At 34.6% G+C, this 14,564-nt stretch overlaps 1 protein-coding gene across 1 annotated transcript in view; it reads left to right on the top strand.

Moving 5' to 3' along the window:
* LOC126880850 (uncharacterized) overlaps window positions 1-9,721 on the top strand; it is a 46,891-nt gene extending 37,170 nt beyond the window's left edge. Inside the window, exon 2 of the mRNA XM_050644918.1 lies at window positions 9,569-9,721. Within this exon, the coding sequence (XP_050500875.1) occupies window positions 9,569-9,721 (153 nt within the window). The remainder of the gene's footprint in view (window positions 1-9,568) is intronic.
* Window positions 9,722-14,564: the final 4,843 nt, after the last annotated feature.

Here is a 14,564-nt window from a genome sequence, read left to right as displayed (position 1 = left end):
GGAAATAAAACACTGCTAAACAAATATACGTCCGGCCATTTATGAAACTCTCCGAAAATAAAAATGTGTCATGAGCATGAATCACACTCGTTTCATTGGTAGGCGGACTTTGAGATTTGTTTGGTAGTGTTTTATTTTCATGAAACATGTTTCACGTTACAAATTTCATGTTTTTCGTTTCATGTTTCTTTGGTGTGCGGCTTGCCTTAGTGAGGAACCCGTAAAGGCGGAGATACATATGCGCTCTGCTCGGTGTGCGAGCCGCTCGCGCGCAGCGTATTCGTCAGATTAGTACGTGTTTTCAAGTGACGCACAAACGGCACGCACACGGCGCACCACGATCTAAATTCTGTCGGTTTTTCAACAAACGCTTTGATGGTTCGCAATACGTATTTGGACGGGTTTGCGAGTGGTTTGTTGGTTTTGGCGCGCATGAGTTGAATATTTGTTAGTAATGGAATGGTCGGAAGGAAATTGATGTTTACCGTGGAAAATCATTATTGTGGGATCCTCAATAAAGAACCATTTAATTTAAAGAAACAACTTAAATCCGATCTGAACGGAAATAGAAGCTGAAATAAAAAAATGTACATGCGGACCTTTTTAAAAAATGTTAGTTCATTGTTGTACTAAAAATAACATGTATTAAAAATAAGATTTATTATTTTATTTGGGCATAAGCCACAATTCGAGTTTGAAATCAAGTTTACTTGACCTTTCGACTTTCGCTTCGGAAATAGTTATCAACATCAAAAAAACATTCATAAGCAGATATATATTATGTGTCACCGGAAAGCGAAATAGGTAACGCACGACTTGGAGAACCTATAGTTTTCTAACTTCGTGTCTGGTGAAGCAACGCAGTTGAAACAAGCGGATATATTATAATTGTGTCACCGGAAAGCGAAAAAGGTAAGGCACAACTTGGAAGACCCAATAGTTTTCTAACTTCGCTTCTGGTGAAGCAACAGAGTTGGAACAAGCAGATATATTATAATTGGGTCACCGGAAAGCCAAAAAGGTAACGCACAACTTGGAAGACCCAATAGTTTTCTAACTTCGCTTCTGGTGAAGCAACGGAGTTGGAACAAGCAGATATATTATAATTGGGTCACCGGAAAACGAAAGAGGTAACGCACAACTTGGAAGACCCAATAGTTTTCTAACTTCGCTTCTGGTGAAGCAACGTAGTTGGAACAAGCATATATATTATAATTGGGTCACCGGAAAATGAAAAAGGTAACGCACAACTTGGAAGAGCCTATAGTTTCCTAACTTCGCTTCTGGTGAAGCAACGGAGTTGGAACAAGTAGATATGTTATAATTGTGTCGTCGGAAAGCGAAAAGGGTAACGCACATCTTGGAAGAGCCTATAGTTTCCTAACTTCGCTTCTGGTGAAGCAACTGAGTTGGAACAAGCAGATATATTATAATTGGGTCACCGGAAAGCCAAAAAGGTAACGCACAACTTGGAAGACCCAATAGTTTTCTAACTTCGCTTCTGGTGAAGCAACGGAGTTGGAACAAGCAGATATATTATAATTGGGTCACCGGAAAGCCAAAAAGGTAACGCACAACTTGGAAGACCCAATAGTTTTCTAACTTCGCTTCTGGTGAAGCAACGTAGTTGGAACAAGCATATATATTATAATTGGGTCACCGGAAAACGAAAAAGGTAACGCACAACTTGGAAGAGCCTATAGTTTCCTAACTTCGCTTCTGGTGAAGCAACGGAGTTGGAACAAGTAGATATGTTATAATTGTGTCGTCGGAAAGCGAAAAAGGTAACGCACATCTTGGAAGAGCCTATAGTTTCCTAACTTCGCTTCTGGTGAAGCAACTGAGTTGGAACAAGCAGATATATTATAATTGGGTCACCGGAAAGCGAAAAAGTTAACACAGGGCTTGGAAGAACCTATAGTTCTCTAATTTCGTTTCTAGTGAAGCTACGCAGTTGAAACAAGCAGATACATTACAATTGTGTCACCGGAAAACGAAAAAGGTATCGCATGACTTGGAAGTACCTATAGTTCTCTAATTTTGTTTCTGGTTGTAGGAACAAGCAGATATATTATGGAGGGGAGCAAAGTATGCTAAATGTGCAGTCACTCGAGCGCTTTGGCGACCTATTGGGTTGTGATTATTAGTTCCTAAAACCAAAAAAGTTAAGTAAAATTTTCCATTTTAGTGGGGACTTCCAATTTTTTAATTTAATTTTCCATTTCCAACAATCCTTTTTCCGATTATAGCGCCATCTATCCATAATTCAAAAAAATGTTTCGAATAAAAGTTGTTTATTTTTATACAAACAATCCAAATCTGCAATAAGAAACGGGGTCTACCATTTAAGATTTTAAAGTAACCCCCCACCTCACCTCCGTGGGGGGTCGTGTTTGGAACCACTCGATAGATTTTTCAAAAACATTGATAAAGTGTATTTTGCAGTTTTTCGATATGATGTTTATTTTGCGAAAGATCGCGGGATTTGTATTTAAAATTTTAAATTTACCCCCCACCCCTCTCCGTGGGGGTCAAGTTTGGTATTTTTCGATAGATTTTTGAAAAATATTGAACACGTAGTTTTTAGTTTTTCAATCTGACGTTCATTTCGCGAAATATTCGCTTTTTTTTGTGAAACTTTTTGACTCACCCATTTCCGTACGCCCCGCTCAAATCGTCATATTTTTGAAATATAGACTCTTTTGCATGTACTTAACTTACCTTATCTTAATCTGACAATTTCGAACATTTTAAGCATAGATTTTTTTCGGGCCCCCTGAACGAACTCCCCTGTGTTAAGAGCCAATATATGGTGGAGGTACATCTGCAGGGTACCACGTTTCTCCCCATATGATAATCTGACGCGCTCGAGTAACTGCAAGAATCCCCGCTTGGGCTCCCCTACCATTATATTTGTGTTGCCAGGAAGCGAAAAAGGTAGTTCCCGAAATGTTCCCAAACTGTGGCTTATTCCACATAAAATAGTAAATTGCATAAGATGACACAAGAAAATAGTTTCAGAACAATACCAAAATAAGATGTAGTAGAAGTACAGGACAGAGACATGATTATCTACAATTACTAAACGTTCGTAAGTTTCCTCTGGATCGTCAAAATGAAAAATTTTAACGAACAATAACCGCGCCACGAACGCGCGGCGCACACACGGCGCGGAGTTCGCGGCGCGGATATGTATTTCCGCCTTTATAGTACTTATTATGTTTAATCAGCAAATGATGCGCCTATGTGTAAACAATGGTTTTCTGTCCAAATTTCAATTTCTGTAAATGGGTGACTTAACATGTTTTATAAATAACTGATTTATTTAAAGAAACAATTTAACACTGCGATTTATTAACGAGCTGGTTCTGCAAGGATGAGAGAGCCTAGTATTCGTTGTTTTAGGGTATATTCAAGGGATTAAATTGGCCAATAAAAAGAAAACTGTAACTGTAAATTTATTATTTTTACCGACAACTTCCAAATCATCAACAACTATGTATTAATTTATTTTTTCCTTTACAGCTTACATAATAATAATTTTTATTTTATTATTCTATTCGTAAAATAAAACACAATATCTATGCGTAGGGCGGGAAGAAACGGAGAACCTGAACCTGGAACAGGAGACAATTACAAGCTGCAATGAATACATATACCTGGGAATAAAACTAACTAGTACTGGACGAAACGAAGAAAATATTAACGAAAGGATAGTAAAGGGAAAACAGGTGATAGGAGCCCTGAATTCGCTACTGTGGCAAAAAAATATAAGAACAGAAAATAAAAAACGAATTTACAACACAATATTAAAACCAGTGTTAACTTATGGAGCTGAAATCTGGCAATTAGCCAACAAGTACAAAGATAAATTACTACCACTGAGATAGATTTTTGAAGAAGGTCAGCAAGAAGATCTAGACTCGAACACATAAGAAACGACTAAGAAACGACGACATTAGACAACAAATGGAAATAGAAAGCACAATCATAGATGATAACGAAAGACAACAGCTAGTTTGGTACGGACACGTAAGACGAACGGACGAAAGGAGAATCCCCAAAAAAGTGTTAGAATGGACCCCACAGAAAAACGAAAAGGAGGAAGACCAGCAACTACATGGATAAAGGGCATCTCCAAGGCGATGTCTGAAAGAAATCTAAGAGAAGAAGACTGCCACAAGAGAAAGGACTGGCGATTGGGAAGAGAAAGGTGTAGAACGCTATAAAACCGATATAATATATGTATATATATTGTTGTGATCCTACTTTTGAAATCTAATGATGTTCTCAGATGTAATTTATCTTAATTAACTAATCAATAATTATCTCATTAATCAAACAGATCAAATACCAATATAGTGTCAATCTCAGGGCTAAATTATAATATCAATTACTTACTTTCGTGGCTTCAAAGTATTCCTCAGTGGATTCCTAATCGGGATAGATAAAAGAGAGTAAAATAATACACACATACGGATTTCAATTAGAAATTATAAAAATCGTTTATTTTTTCTAAATGGCAATAACTGCTTAATATTTCTTATATCTTATCTTTCTATCTTTATTTAATACAAGAGTTACAAAAAATGGGAATCTTATTTCTTTTTGTCTCCAAATTTATTTTATTTATAATGAACTATTATGATTTATCAGTAACAAATTGATTTAGGTTTGATGAAATTTTTTTAATAGTGATTGTGTGGCTCAATTTTCAATGTGGTATTTAATACACAAACCATACATTCATGTCATAACAAATTATGTTGCGTTTTGATTTCCTCAATTCGTCTTTCTATTTCTTTGATCTTTCTTTCCACTTCTTCTATGTCTGCTTGAATAGCGTTTTCCAACTTGTTTTCCAAATTTTCTATTTTCTTTTTCTGGCAATTCGTTAACTCCTTCATTTTATTTTGAATTTTCATTTCTTGTTCTTTCATCTCGTTTTTCATTGTTGTCAAACATGCTTTCATTTCCTTTTCATATTTTCTTATGCGTTCCTCCATTTTATGGTTGTTTTTTTCTATTGCTTGTTTTGTTTCCTCCTGATTTTCTTGCATTTTTTGTTGTGTTTCTTCCATGATTCGTTTTACTTCTTCCTGATTTTTATCAATTTTTCTCGATGTTTCTTCCATTGCTTGTTTCGTTTCTTCCTGATTTCTATCCATTTTATGTGACTGGAGTTGCATCAGTTGTAATATCTTTTCTAATTCTGATAATTCTTTTTTTCCTGTTTCCATGATTGTTGTGTCTAAAATATCTTCTTGGACCAAATTTTCCTCTTGATCTCAATGTTTTTCTTGTTTTTTGTTGTCTTTGCTTTTGCTTCTTGTCACGGGCATTTGTTTTCAAGAAGTACTATCCCGTCAAATTTGACATTTGAATAGTATGTTACCAAGACGAATTTTTCTCACCCAAATTTAATAAATTGTCAATAAATATATCAAATGTAAATATCGATAAATTAAATCAATTATGGCAAATTTGTACCTAAAGAGATCTAAAATTTTATGTCATCAAATGTAAATATCTCACTTTTTACCACGGGCATATAAATTTCCAACCACCGGCTTTTCCCTTTCTATTTCTTCAAATTTGCCACTCGAAATACTTTTCAATGCTTTCCACTTTGGGCGACATTTGTTGTGATCTTACTTTTGAAATCTAATGATGTTTTCAGATGTAATTTATCTTAATTAATTAATCAATAATTATCTCATTAATCAAACAGATCAAATACCAATATAGTGTCAATCTCAGGGCTAAATTATAATATCAATTACTTACTTTCGTGGCTTCAAAGTATTTCTCAGTGGATTCCTAATCGGGATAGATAAAAGAGAGTAAAATAATACACACATACGGATTTCAATTAGAAATTATAAAAATCGTTTAGTTTTTCTAAATGGCAATAACTGCTTAATATTTCTTATATCTTATCTTTCTATCTTAATTTAATACAACAGTTACAAAAAATGGGAATCTTGTTTCTTTTTGTCTCCAAATTTATTTTATTTATAATGAACTATTATGATTTATCAGTAACAAATTGATTTACGTTTGATGAAATTTTTTTCATAGTGATTGTGTGGCTCAATTTTCAATGTGGTATTTAATACACAAACCATACATTCATGTCATAACAAATTAGACTTACCTTTACTGATGATTTGACAATGTCTTCACACAAAACACGTTTCCTATTGGCTTGGGTTACGATCCAACGACTCGCCCAAGTCTTCCAGTAATGCCTCTGTTCCTTTGAAAACTACGCCTCGTACAGCACTCGTTCCTGCCTTCTCCTGATGCCGTGTTCTACCTTTTTCAAACACTCGTTCCACGATATCTTACTTTTTATTTTTTTAAGACAAAACTAACCAACCCGGCGTTTCACTTTTTTGTACACTCTTCTCGAAAACTGGACTTCGCCTCTCCATCGCTCAACACACACAGACTCTCATTGCTCATTCATTCTCCTCCTTCCAAATACCCTTCCAGCATTCAAAAATCAACCAATCCAAAGCAACTTTCAATTATCCGTATTTACCAACACAAACTTTCCTTTTTCTAAATATCTTAATCGATTTCAAGAAAAAAATAATATTCCACATTTCAATTTTATTTTCCACATTAACCCTCTTTACAAATTTAATAACCTATTATCTTATTTACTAGAATATGAATTATCGGTGGTTATTCACACCTTTCCACGAACACTTTCTTTTTAAACATCACTCTAATTGTTTTCTTGAGTCGTATTGTTCCTGGGGTTCGTAAACACTTCTCCGAAACACTTTCTTAAAAACTACCTATACATAATTTGTTTTATACAGGGTGTTCCAAATTTACATGCCCGCGGTCGAGAAAAACGAAAACCTTTATTTTTATTTGAATTTTAAATATAACTATAGACTTTTATTTCTTATGTCAAATAGGAATATAACAATATATTTATTAATTTATTTAAAATTATTTAAAAATGAAACCTTTTAACCCTAGAAGGACCAAGGAGGGTTAAAAAGTATCCACAATATTACATTAAATCTGATTTTGTAAATACCTTTGTTCCTAAAAATATCAAATAATTAGTAGTTGTCGGCGTACTACTGCCCTATTAGATTTAATTCATTTCCTCATACTTTTATAAAAACTTGACAGTGGAGTATAATAATCCCCTTGAATACCATCAATATCACCCCAAAATGAAACGGGACTATATCATTCATGTGTCAAATTAGCAAAATATAAAAGAAAAAAGGTCAATAAATGGGCAAAAACAACCATAGTTTGTTCAAAATGCAAGTATGTATGCGGTACGCACAGCAAGAAGTCAAAAATGTTTCTGTAACCTACGATGATGCCAATTCAACTGAAGCCGAAGACTCCGGGTAAATTATAAATTCGTATCTTTTAACTGTTCCTAAGCGCTTAAGTTCTAAAGCGCAAACTAGAATATCTTGACCATGTTATGAGGAATGAACAAATATATGGCTTGTTGCAAATCATTCTTCGGGACAATGTAGTTGGAAAGAAAGGATCAGGGATAACAAGAATATTAATACAACTCTCGAAAATAACTTTATTTAACTTCAACGATAATACAATACTTAAACTCAATGACACACCTAAACTTCACAATCTGAATTACAACTGTTTGTTATTGAGTTTAAATATTATTGTATAATCGTTGAAGTATGATAAAGTTATTTTCAAGAGTTGTAACATTGGCGACAGCGGTGAGATTTGAAGACATTAAAAAAATGTATAAGGTAAATACCAGATCTAAAAGAATTGAGAAAGAAATAGATATATCCGGACATCCAGCATGGTATTTAAAAGTGGAAGAGTTGAAATAGAAACGTAGGTAAGAAGATAAGAAAATGGAGTGAAACGTAGGCAAGAAGAGAAAGAAAATAAAGATAAACCTAGGGAAACTGAAGAGAAACGTAGGCAAGAAGAGAAAGAGGAAAATAAAAAGCTTAGACAAAAAGAGGAGGAGAAGCGTAGAAAAGTAGAGGTAGAAATCATAAGTAGTTTTCTGAACGAAAACTTTGTTTTAGAGGTAAGTCAAACTAATTTTAGAATAAACACATTAAGAGGTAAACAAAATTATTTAGACAATAAAATACAGCAATAACAAAACGATTTCCTTATCTTGTTATATTCTTGTTCTCATGATCATTTTTCAGTGCGTCATTAATTATGACGTCATATACTGTATTGGACGTGTCGAGACTTATTTCATGTAATTATTGACGAATCTGACAGATGCTAGAATCGTACTTAGCCATAGGTGAAAAGCTTGTGGAATTAAACTAATTAGTAATTTAGTAGATTTGATTTTTACACAATATGTTAACGTGTCGTAGGTATTTTTTATAAAGGGGAATAAAATTAAAAAATAAACAATATTGTTAATTAAATTTATAAATATGGGAACATTAAAAAATGACACAAAACTATCCATAAATTGTTTTTATTTTCTTCTCTAGGTGCTGCCTCCGCTTCAAAAGTTGGCAATCATCAGAGAGATCTTTATTTCTGAAACCGTAGCTCTAAGTAATTCATTGTTATTACATTCAAACCAGTTCCTAAGGTTCTTCAGCCATGAGTTACGTCTTCTTACTATGGATCTTTTTCTTGCATAATGACCTGGAGTATTAGATATACGTCTCTCATCACATGTCCCATATATCTCAGTTTTCTTCTTATTTGTTAGTTCTTCTCGTTCCTTATGCGTAAGTCTCATTACTTGCACGTTGGCTATTATATCTACTCATGAGATATTTAGCACTCTTCGGTACATCTCGAATGTCTCTAGTCTCCTCACGTCAATGACTAACTTTTAACGAACTAAATTCTAAACCAAAACACAAAATAATGCACAAAGACGTTGTGAAACACAAGTGAAGTCGAATTCGAAATTTCAAAATGACAGGTACACAAAATACTGACCTGAATAATAACCGTCACTTGACTCTTTGACACTTCTAAGAAATGGCCAAAATGGACAAAGTTTTCGTCAAATGTTCGTAATACGTGTATTTGATTGGCTAGAAAAAACGCGCATTCTAAATATCAACGAATCAAACGTAGGTTAGAAATAGACACATTATGTATATAACTATTGTAATGCTGCATTATTTTTGTGTTTAATCACGGAGCTACCGCTTTTTCCGTCTCATCTAACTTAATGCATTAGAGAGAAATCGAAAAACTGTGACGCACTGAAAAATGATCATGAGAACAAGAATATTTCTGTAGCAAATGTAGAATCCAAACAAACAGCTTCATCATCCTCCAAAGTTGAACAAGGCCCAATTAGAATTAGTAAAATTTTAAAACTACCCAAGTTCGATAACCAAACAGCGTGAGAAATTTATCGTTTTCAATTCGAAGCTACAGCTAGAGCAAATGGGTGGAATGAAAGAGAAATGTCAGCTTTTCTGATGAAGTCGCTTAGAAGACAGGCAGCAACCATTTTGCGATTTTTTCCCAGGATTCACCTAGTTATGACTCTCTTATTTAAGCTTTAGGGATAAGATATGGCCAGCAGCATCTAAAGCAGGTTTTCCAAAGTCAGCTGAAAGTTCGATATCAAAAACGTAACGAAAGCTTGCAAGAATTTGAAGCTAATATTAAAAGATTGTTGCATTTGGCATACCCTCACCCTCAGGCATCTAAAGATTTTCTTGAACAAATTGATATAAAGCATTTATAGATGGACTACATGATGGAGACATGCAACAGGCTCTCCGATTACAACACCACAAAACGGTAAATCGTGTTGTAATCTCAGTCCAGGAGTATAACGCAGCAAAAAGCATTTCTAGATCTCGGCGAAAATTAACAGATACAAGATTCCGAGAAAATGAAAAAGTCACGTTAAGTAGACCCGTAGGTAGGTAGGGTAAAACCAACCGTAGATGAAACAACCAATTTTATCATAAGCTTTAAACGTACTGCAAAGTCTTCAACAAAAACTCGAAATGAAAAAGAAGATGCTTTAATTGCGGAAAATGGGCCACTTTCAAACCATTTGCAGAAGAGGATCCAAAACAAGAAGAGAAAGATACAAGAATGAGGTCAGAAGGTCATCTAGATTGACATCCAGAAGCTCGTCACATAGTCCTACTAGAAATACTAGTAGAGCTGTTCGTCGCAAATATTTGTGTGTTTAAGCAAATTGTGCTACTGCGGTCGTGCTCGTCGCAAAAATCGGACGAAAATATTTTCGACGCACACAACGCACATGCTCCATCGGCTATTGTTTTCGAGTGCAAGTTCCCACGGGTAAAAATTTGCGACGAACCATTAGTTCAATTCGCACGACAAATTTACCAATGCGGACTTGCCATAAGAAACCGATCTCCCAAAACGGACCACAGATATCCGAACAGTAGCCAGGGAAACGAATAGAAGTCGACACTAAGGGATGGGTGCCGGCTGTGTCTAATAAAAGCCCCCAAATTCGCAGTTATACTTTAAGAAAAAATGAACAGAATTTATTACTTAAGGGCTACGGTGATAATAAAAAATGCATCTTTCTTAGTGATACCGGTGAAACAGGGTTTTTCATTCGCAGAGGATTTCTAAAGAGAAAACTATGGTCAACTAAAACAAACTTAGTTCTTGAAACAGCTTCAGGTCCATCTATTCTAATTCATGGAGAAGTAACGGCACCTGTACAGATTGGTAACGCCTTGATAAAACACCTATTTCTTGTAGCTAACATTGAAGATGAATGCATGTTTGTGATGGATATCCTGCAGAACAAAAATTTATCACAGATCTTCAAAATAAGATCTTGTTTATTGAAAATTAAGAAGTTGTTCTAAATACGGAAGAACAGATACCTCAAGTAAGAGTGTTAGTGAGGATCTATAAATTCCTCAACATTCTGAAACTATCGTCCTGGCAAGACTGAGCCAAAAACCTGAAGGTCTACATTTCAGCATTGTGGAAAGAGAGGAACTTGATAATTATGGAATCTTGATAACCAGGTGCCTCGTTAATGTAAATGAGATGATTCAAGAAAGGGTTGCTAATTTGTCCAAAAAGTCTTTTAAATTGAAGAAAGAACAACAAAGAGCGTTATGTATGCCAGTAGAAAAAATACCCAAGTGTGAAAAATATTTTAAAAACAATACAGTTTACCCAGTTGACTCTCTCCTCATGAAAGAACTAATCAAAAATGATGATCGCAGCAAGGGAAATGAAGCTTTCACAAAATCTTATTTTCGAAAAATTTGCCTCCCTGCGAAGAAGAACCTTCATCCCTGACCTACGTTGAAAATAAAAATCAGCAAAAAATTAGAGGCTCCTATCAAAGATTACAAAGTTCCCCCACCCCACCTCTGGAGGTGGTCATGTTTGATATCATTCGATAGATTTTTGAAAAATACTGAACACGCAATTTTCATTTTTTAATGTAAAAGTAAATTTCTCGAAATATTAAACCGTCTCCAAAATTTCCTAATGCATATTATATCTAACAATATAACGATTATAGCGCCATCTATCCATAATTCTAAAAAATGTTTCTTATAAAATTACATATTGTTGCATAAGGAATCAAAATGTTCAATAAAAAATGGGAGTTCCTATTTATGATTTTAAAGCATAAATATTAATAAAGTACAGTTTTTAAATAAATAAAGTAAAGTAAAAAAATACTAATAAGGTAAAATTTTTTAAATATTTACAACAAACAGTTAGAAAGCACGTGAAGTACATACAGAAAAATAATTGATACCATTACCTATTCGAAACAAATATTTTTAAATGCCAATTTTATGCACCCTGTAAGTAATAATCATAAAATAGACAGTCACAGTTAGTCCTGTCGCCAGTAGGGGTACAACGGCCTCCTTAATTCAGATGGACTTACCCAAGTTTTCTTTATGTATTTTGACCCGTAGAACACGAATTTTTTGGGTAACAGTCGATCCGGATGTCGATAAGATTGTTATTACAAAGAACTTGAGGAATCACATAACAGCGATTTTTCGCAAAACAAAGCATTTTTTGTATATTTTGAGTCATTTTAAGCAAAAAATGTTTTTACTAGTTTTTTCGTAGGATATATAGTTTTGGACATAAACGAGGTTAACCTTTTAAAAAATCGAAAAATTGCAATTTTTGAACCCGAATAACTTTTGATTGAAAAATAAAATAGCAATTCTGCTTATTGCATTTGAAAGTTCAAGTCAAATTCTATCGGCTTTGACTATTTTCATTGCTAAAAAATAATTTTTTTATTGTGAAACAAAGGTATAAACACATAGTGATTGAATGGTGTTTTCAATGCATTTCTAATTTGAAATCGAACGAGTAGGCGCGCATACGGAGTTTCTACGTATATTACGTACATTAAAACGCATGCATTTGGCACGGGAAACACTATGTGCTAATAGCTTTGTTTGACAAATAAAAACTTAATTTTTAGCAATGCAAATAACCAAAACCAGTGTAATTTGACTTGTACTTTCAAATACAGTAAGCAGAATTGCTATTTTATTTTTTAATCAAAAGGTATTCCGGTTCAAAAATTGCACTATTTCGATTTTTTGAAAGTTCAACCGCGTTTATCTCGAAAACTATGCATCCTACGAAAAAACTTGTAAGATCATTTTCTGCTGAGAATCACCCAAAAAATACAAAAAAATGTTTTGTTTTGCGAAAAATCGCTGCTATGTAATTCCTCAAGTTCTTTGTTTATAACAATCTTATCGACATCCGGATCAACTGTTACCCAAAAAATTCGTGTTCTACGGGTCAAAATACATAAAAAAAACTAGGGTAAGTCCATCTGAATTAAGGAGGCCGTTGTACCCCCCTGGCGACAGGACTAAGTACTTGATAATGCATCTAAGGTAATTTTATAATATTTTAGAGCAATGGCAGGACATCTAGCAAGATCACAGCAGAACAACCTTCCTAGAAGAATCCTTATGTCACAACCTGTGGGAACTAGAAATAGGGGTAGGCCAAAACTCAGGCTGTACCTACCTTAGATCCGTATTTCTCCGATCCTATCCGCCGTCGGTTTGAAAACAAACTCATGGTATTAAATGGCTGCACCTACATTATATCCGCAAATCGCACGATATCGGGCGATTGATAGGAGTAGCTACAGCAGAGAAGAAGTTCGACGTCGGTCGATATCGGATCGGATCGGATCGGAGAAATACGGATTCAATGTAGGCGCAGCCATTTAATACTATAATACTATGAGTTTTGTTTTTTAACCCTAGGATGCATACGCAAATTTTTCTACGTTATGGCATAACATGAGTCTCGCAGACTCGCTTTGTAAATAAAGTACTAAAATAGATATTTTCTTTAATTGTTGTCAAATATTTATTTAATATTTCTTTATTTATAATAATATAAGCATAAACAAATAATAAATACCTGGTAAGGAACTACTCAATACAATTCTTGCATATTAAAACACTGTGTTCTTTGCAAATTGGACACTTACACTTCTGACAAATTTGTGTGCTCACTCTTGCAATGTGTGAAGGGCACTCGGAACATCTCCTTTTCTTTCTATGAGCCAAATCTATCCCTAATTTCTTGAAGAAACTCGATAAAATTACCCATATGTCTTCGGATTGTATTTGTAAGTTTAGGGTTTCTAGCCCTTCTTTTCATAAATGGTAAAACTAACTCATTTACTAAATCTTTGAGAAAGTATCGTCTTTTATTTGTTTTTCCTGCAGCAAAATTTTTATTTTGATTTGTATAAAGGAGAAACGCGGTAAGAGCTGCTATATCCATAATATTGTACCAAACGGCAAGAGGCCAACGTCTAGTTTGACGCTTTACGAAATTTGATAATTTCGGGATTCTTTGCTTGACTCTCAATATCTACAGATTGATCATGGTGCGTTGAACTAAGAAGAATGACAGCTTTATTTTTCTTTGGCACGTAACTTTGGCAAAAACCGCATCTTTCTTTTGCAGCTTGAAATTCGTAGGGGATCTCTTTCTTATTTTTTCGTAATGTCCCAACCCAAGTTATTCCTATAGACAGACAGTAAATGCTGTGCTAAAGGGATGCTAGTAAAATAGTTGTCAATTGTCCAGTTGCGACCAGAATTTTTTATGGAAGCGGTCAAGGACCTTACAACATTTTCCCCTACATTTTGTTGAATATTTTCACCAGGTTGACGACCTAAGTATATCTGCCCATCAACTGCATATCCTGTTTCACTTTCACAAAGCCAAAAAATTTAATACCGTATTTTGCAGGTTTCGATGGCATGTATTGAATAAAATTACAACGACCTCTAAATGCAAGTAACTGTTCGTCAATGGTTCCAATTCTGGTACCATAACTGTTCGGCACTGTTTCACAAACAACTCCCATACATACCGGACATAAGTAAATTTGTCAGTTTCCAACCTAGTTGAACGTGTTCGTCGGTCGTCTTATATTTTCAAAACTATTTACTGCCATTGTAGCTTTATACAATGGATTTGATGATTTATCTAAGAACAACTCTCTGACAGGCGTATCCCAGTTCTTCTCGACACCAGCCAGTAGCAGCAGGCCA

The sequence above is a fragment of the Diabrotica virgifera genome, chromosome 2 (genome assembly GCF_917563875.1).
Source record: "Diabrotica virgifera virgifera chromosome 2, PGI_DIABVI_V3a".
Taxonomy (NCBI): domain Eukaryota; kingdom Metazoa; phylum Arthropoda; class Insecta; order Coleoptera; family Chrysomelidae; genus Diabrotica; species Diabrotica virgifera.
This window is presented reverse-complemented; position numbering and strand designations above follow the sequence as displayed.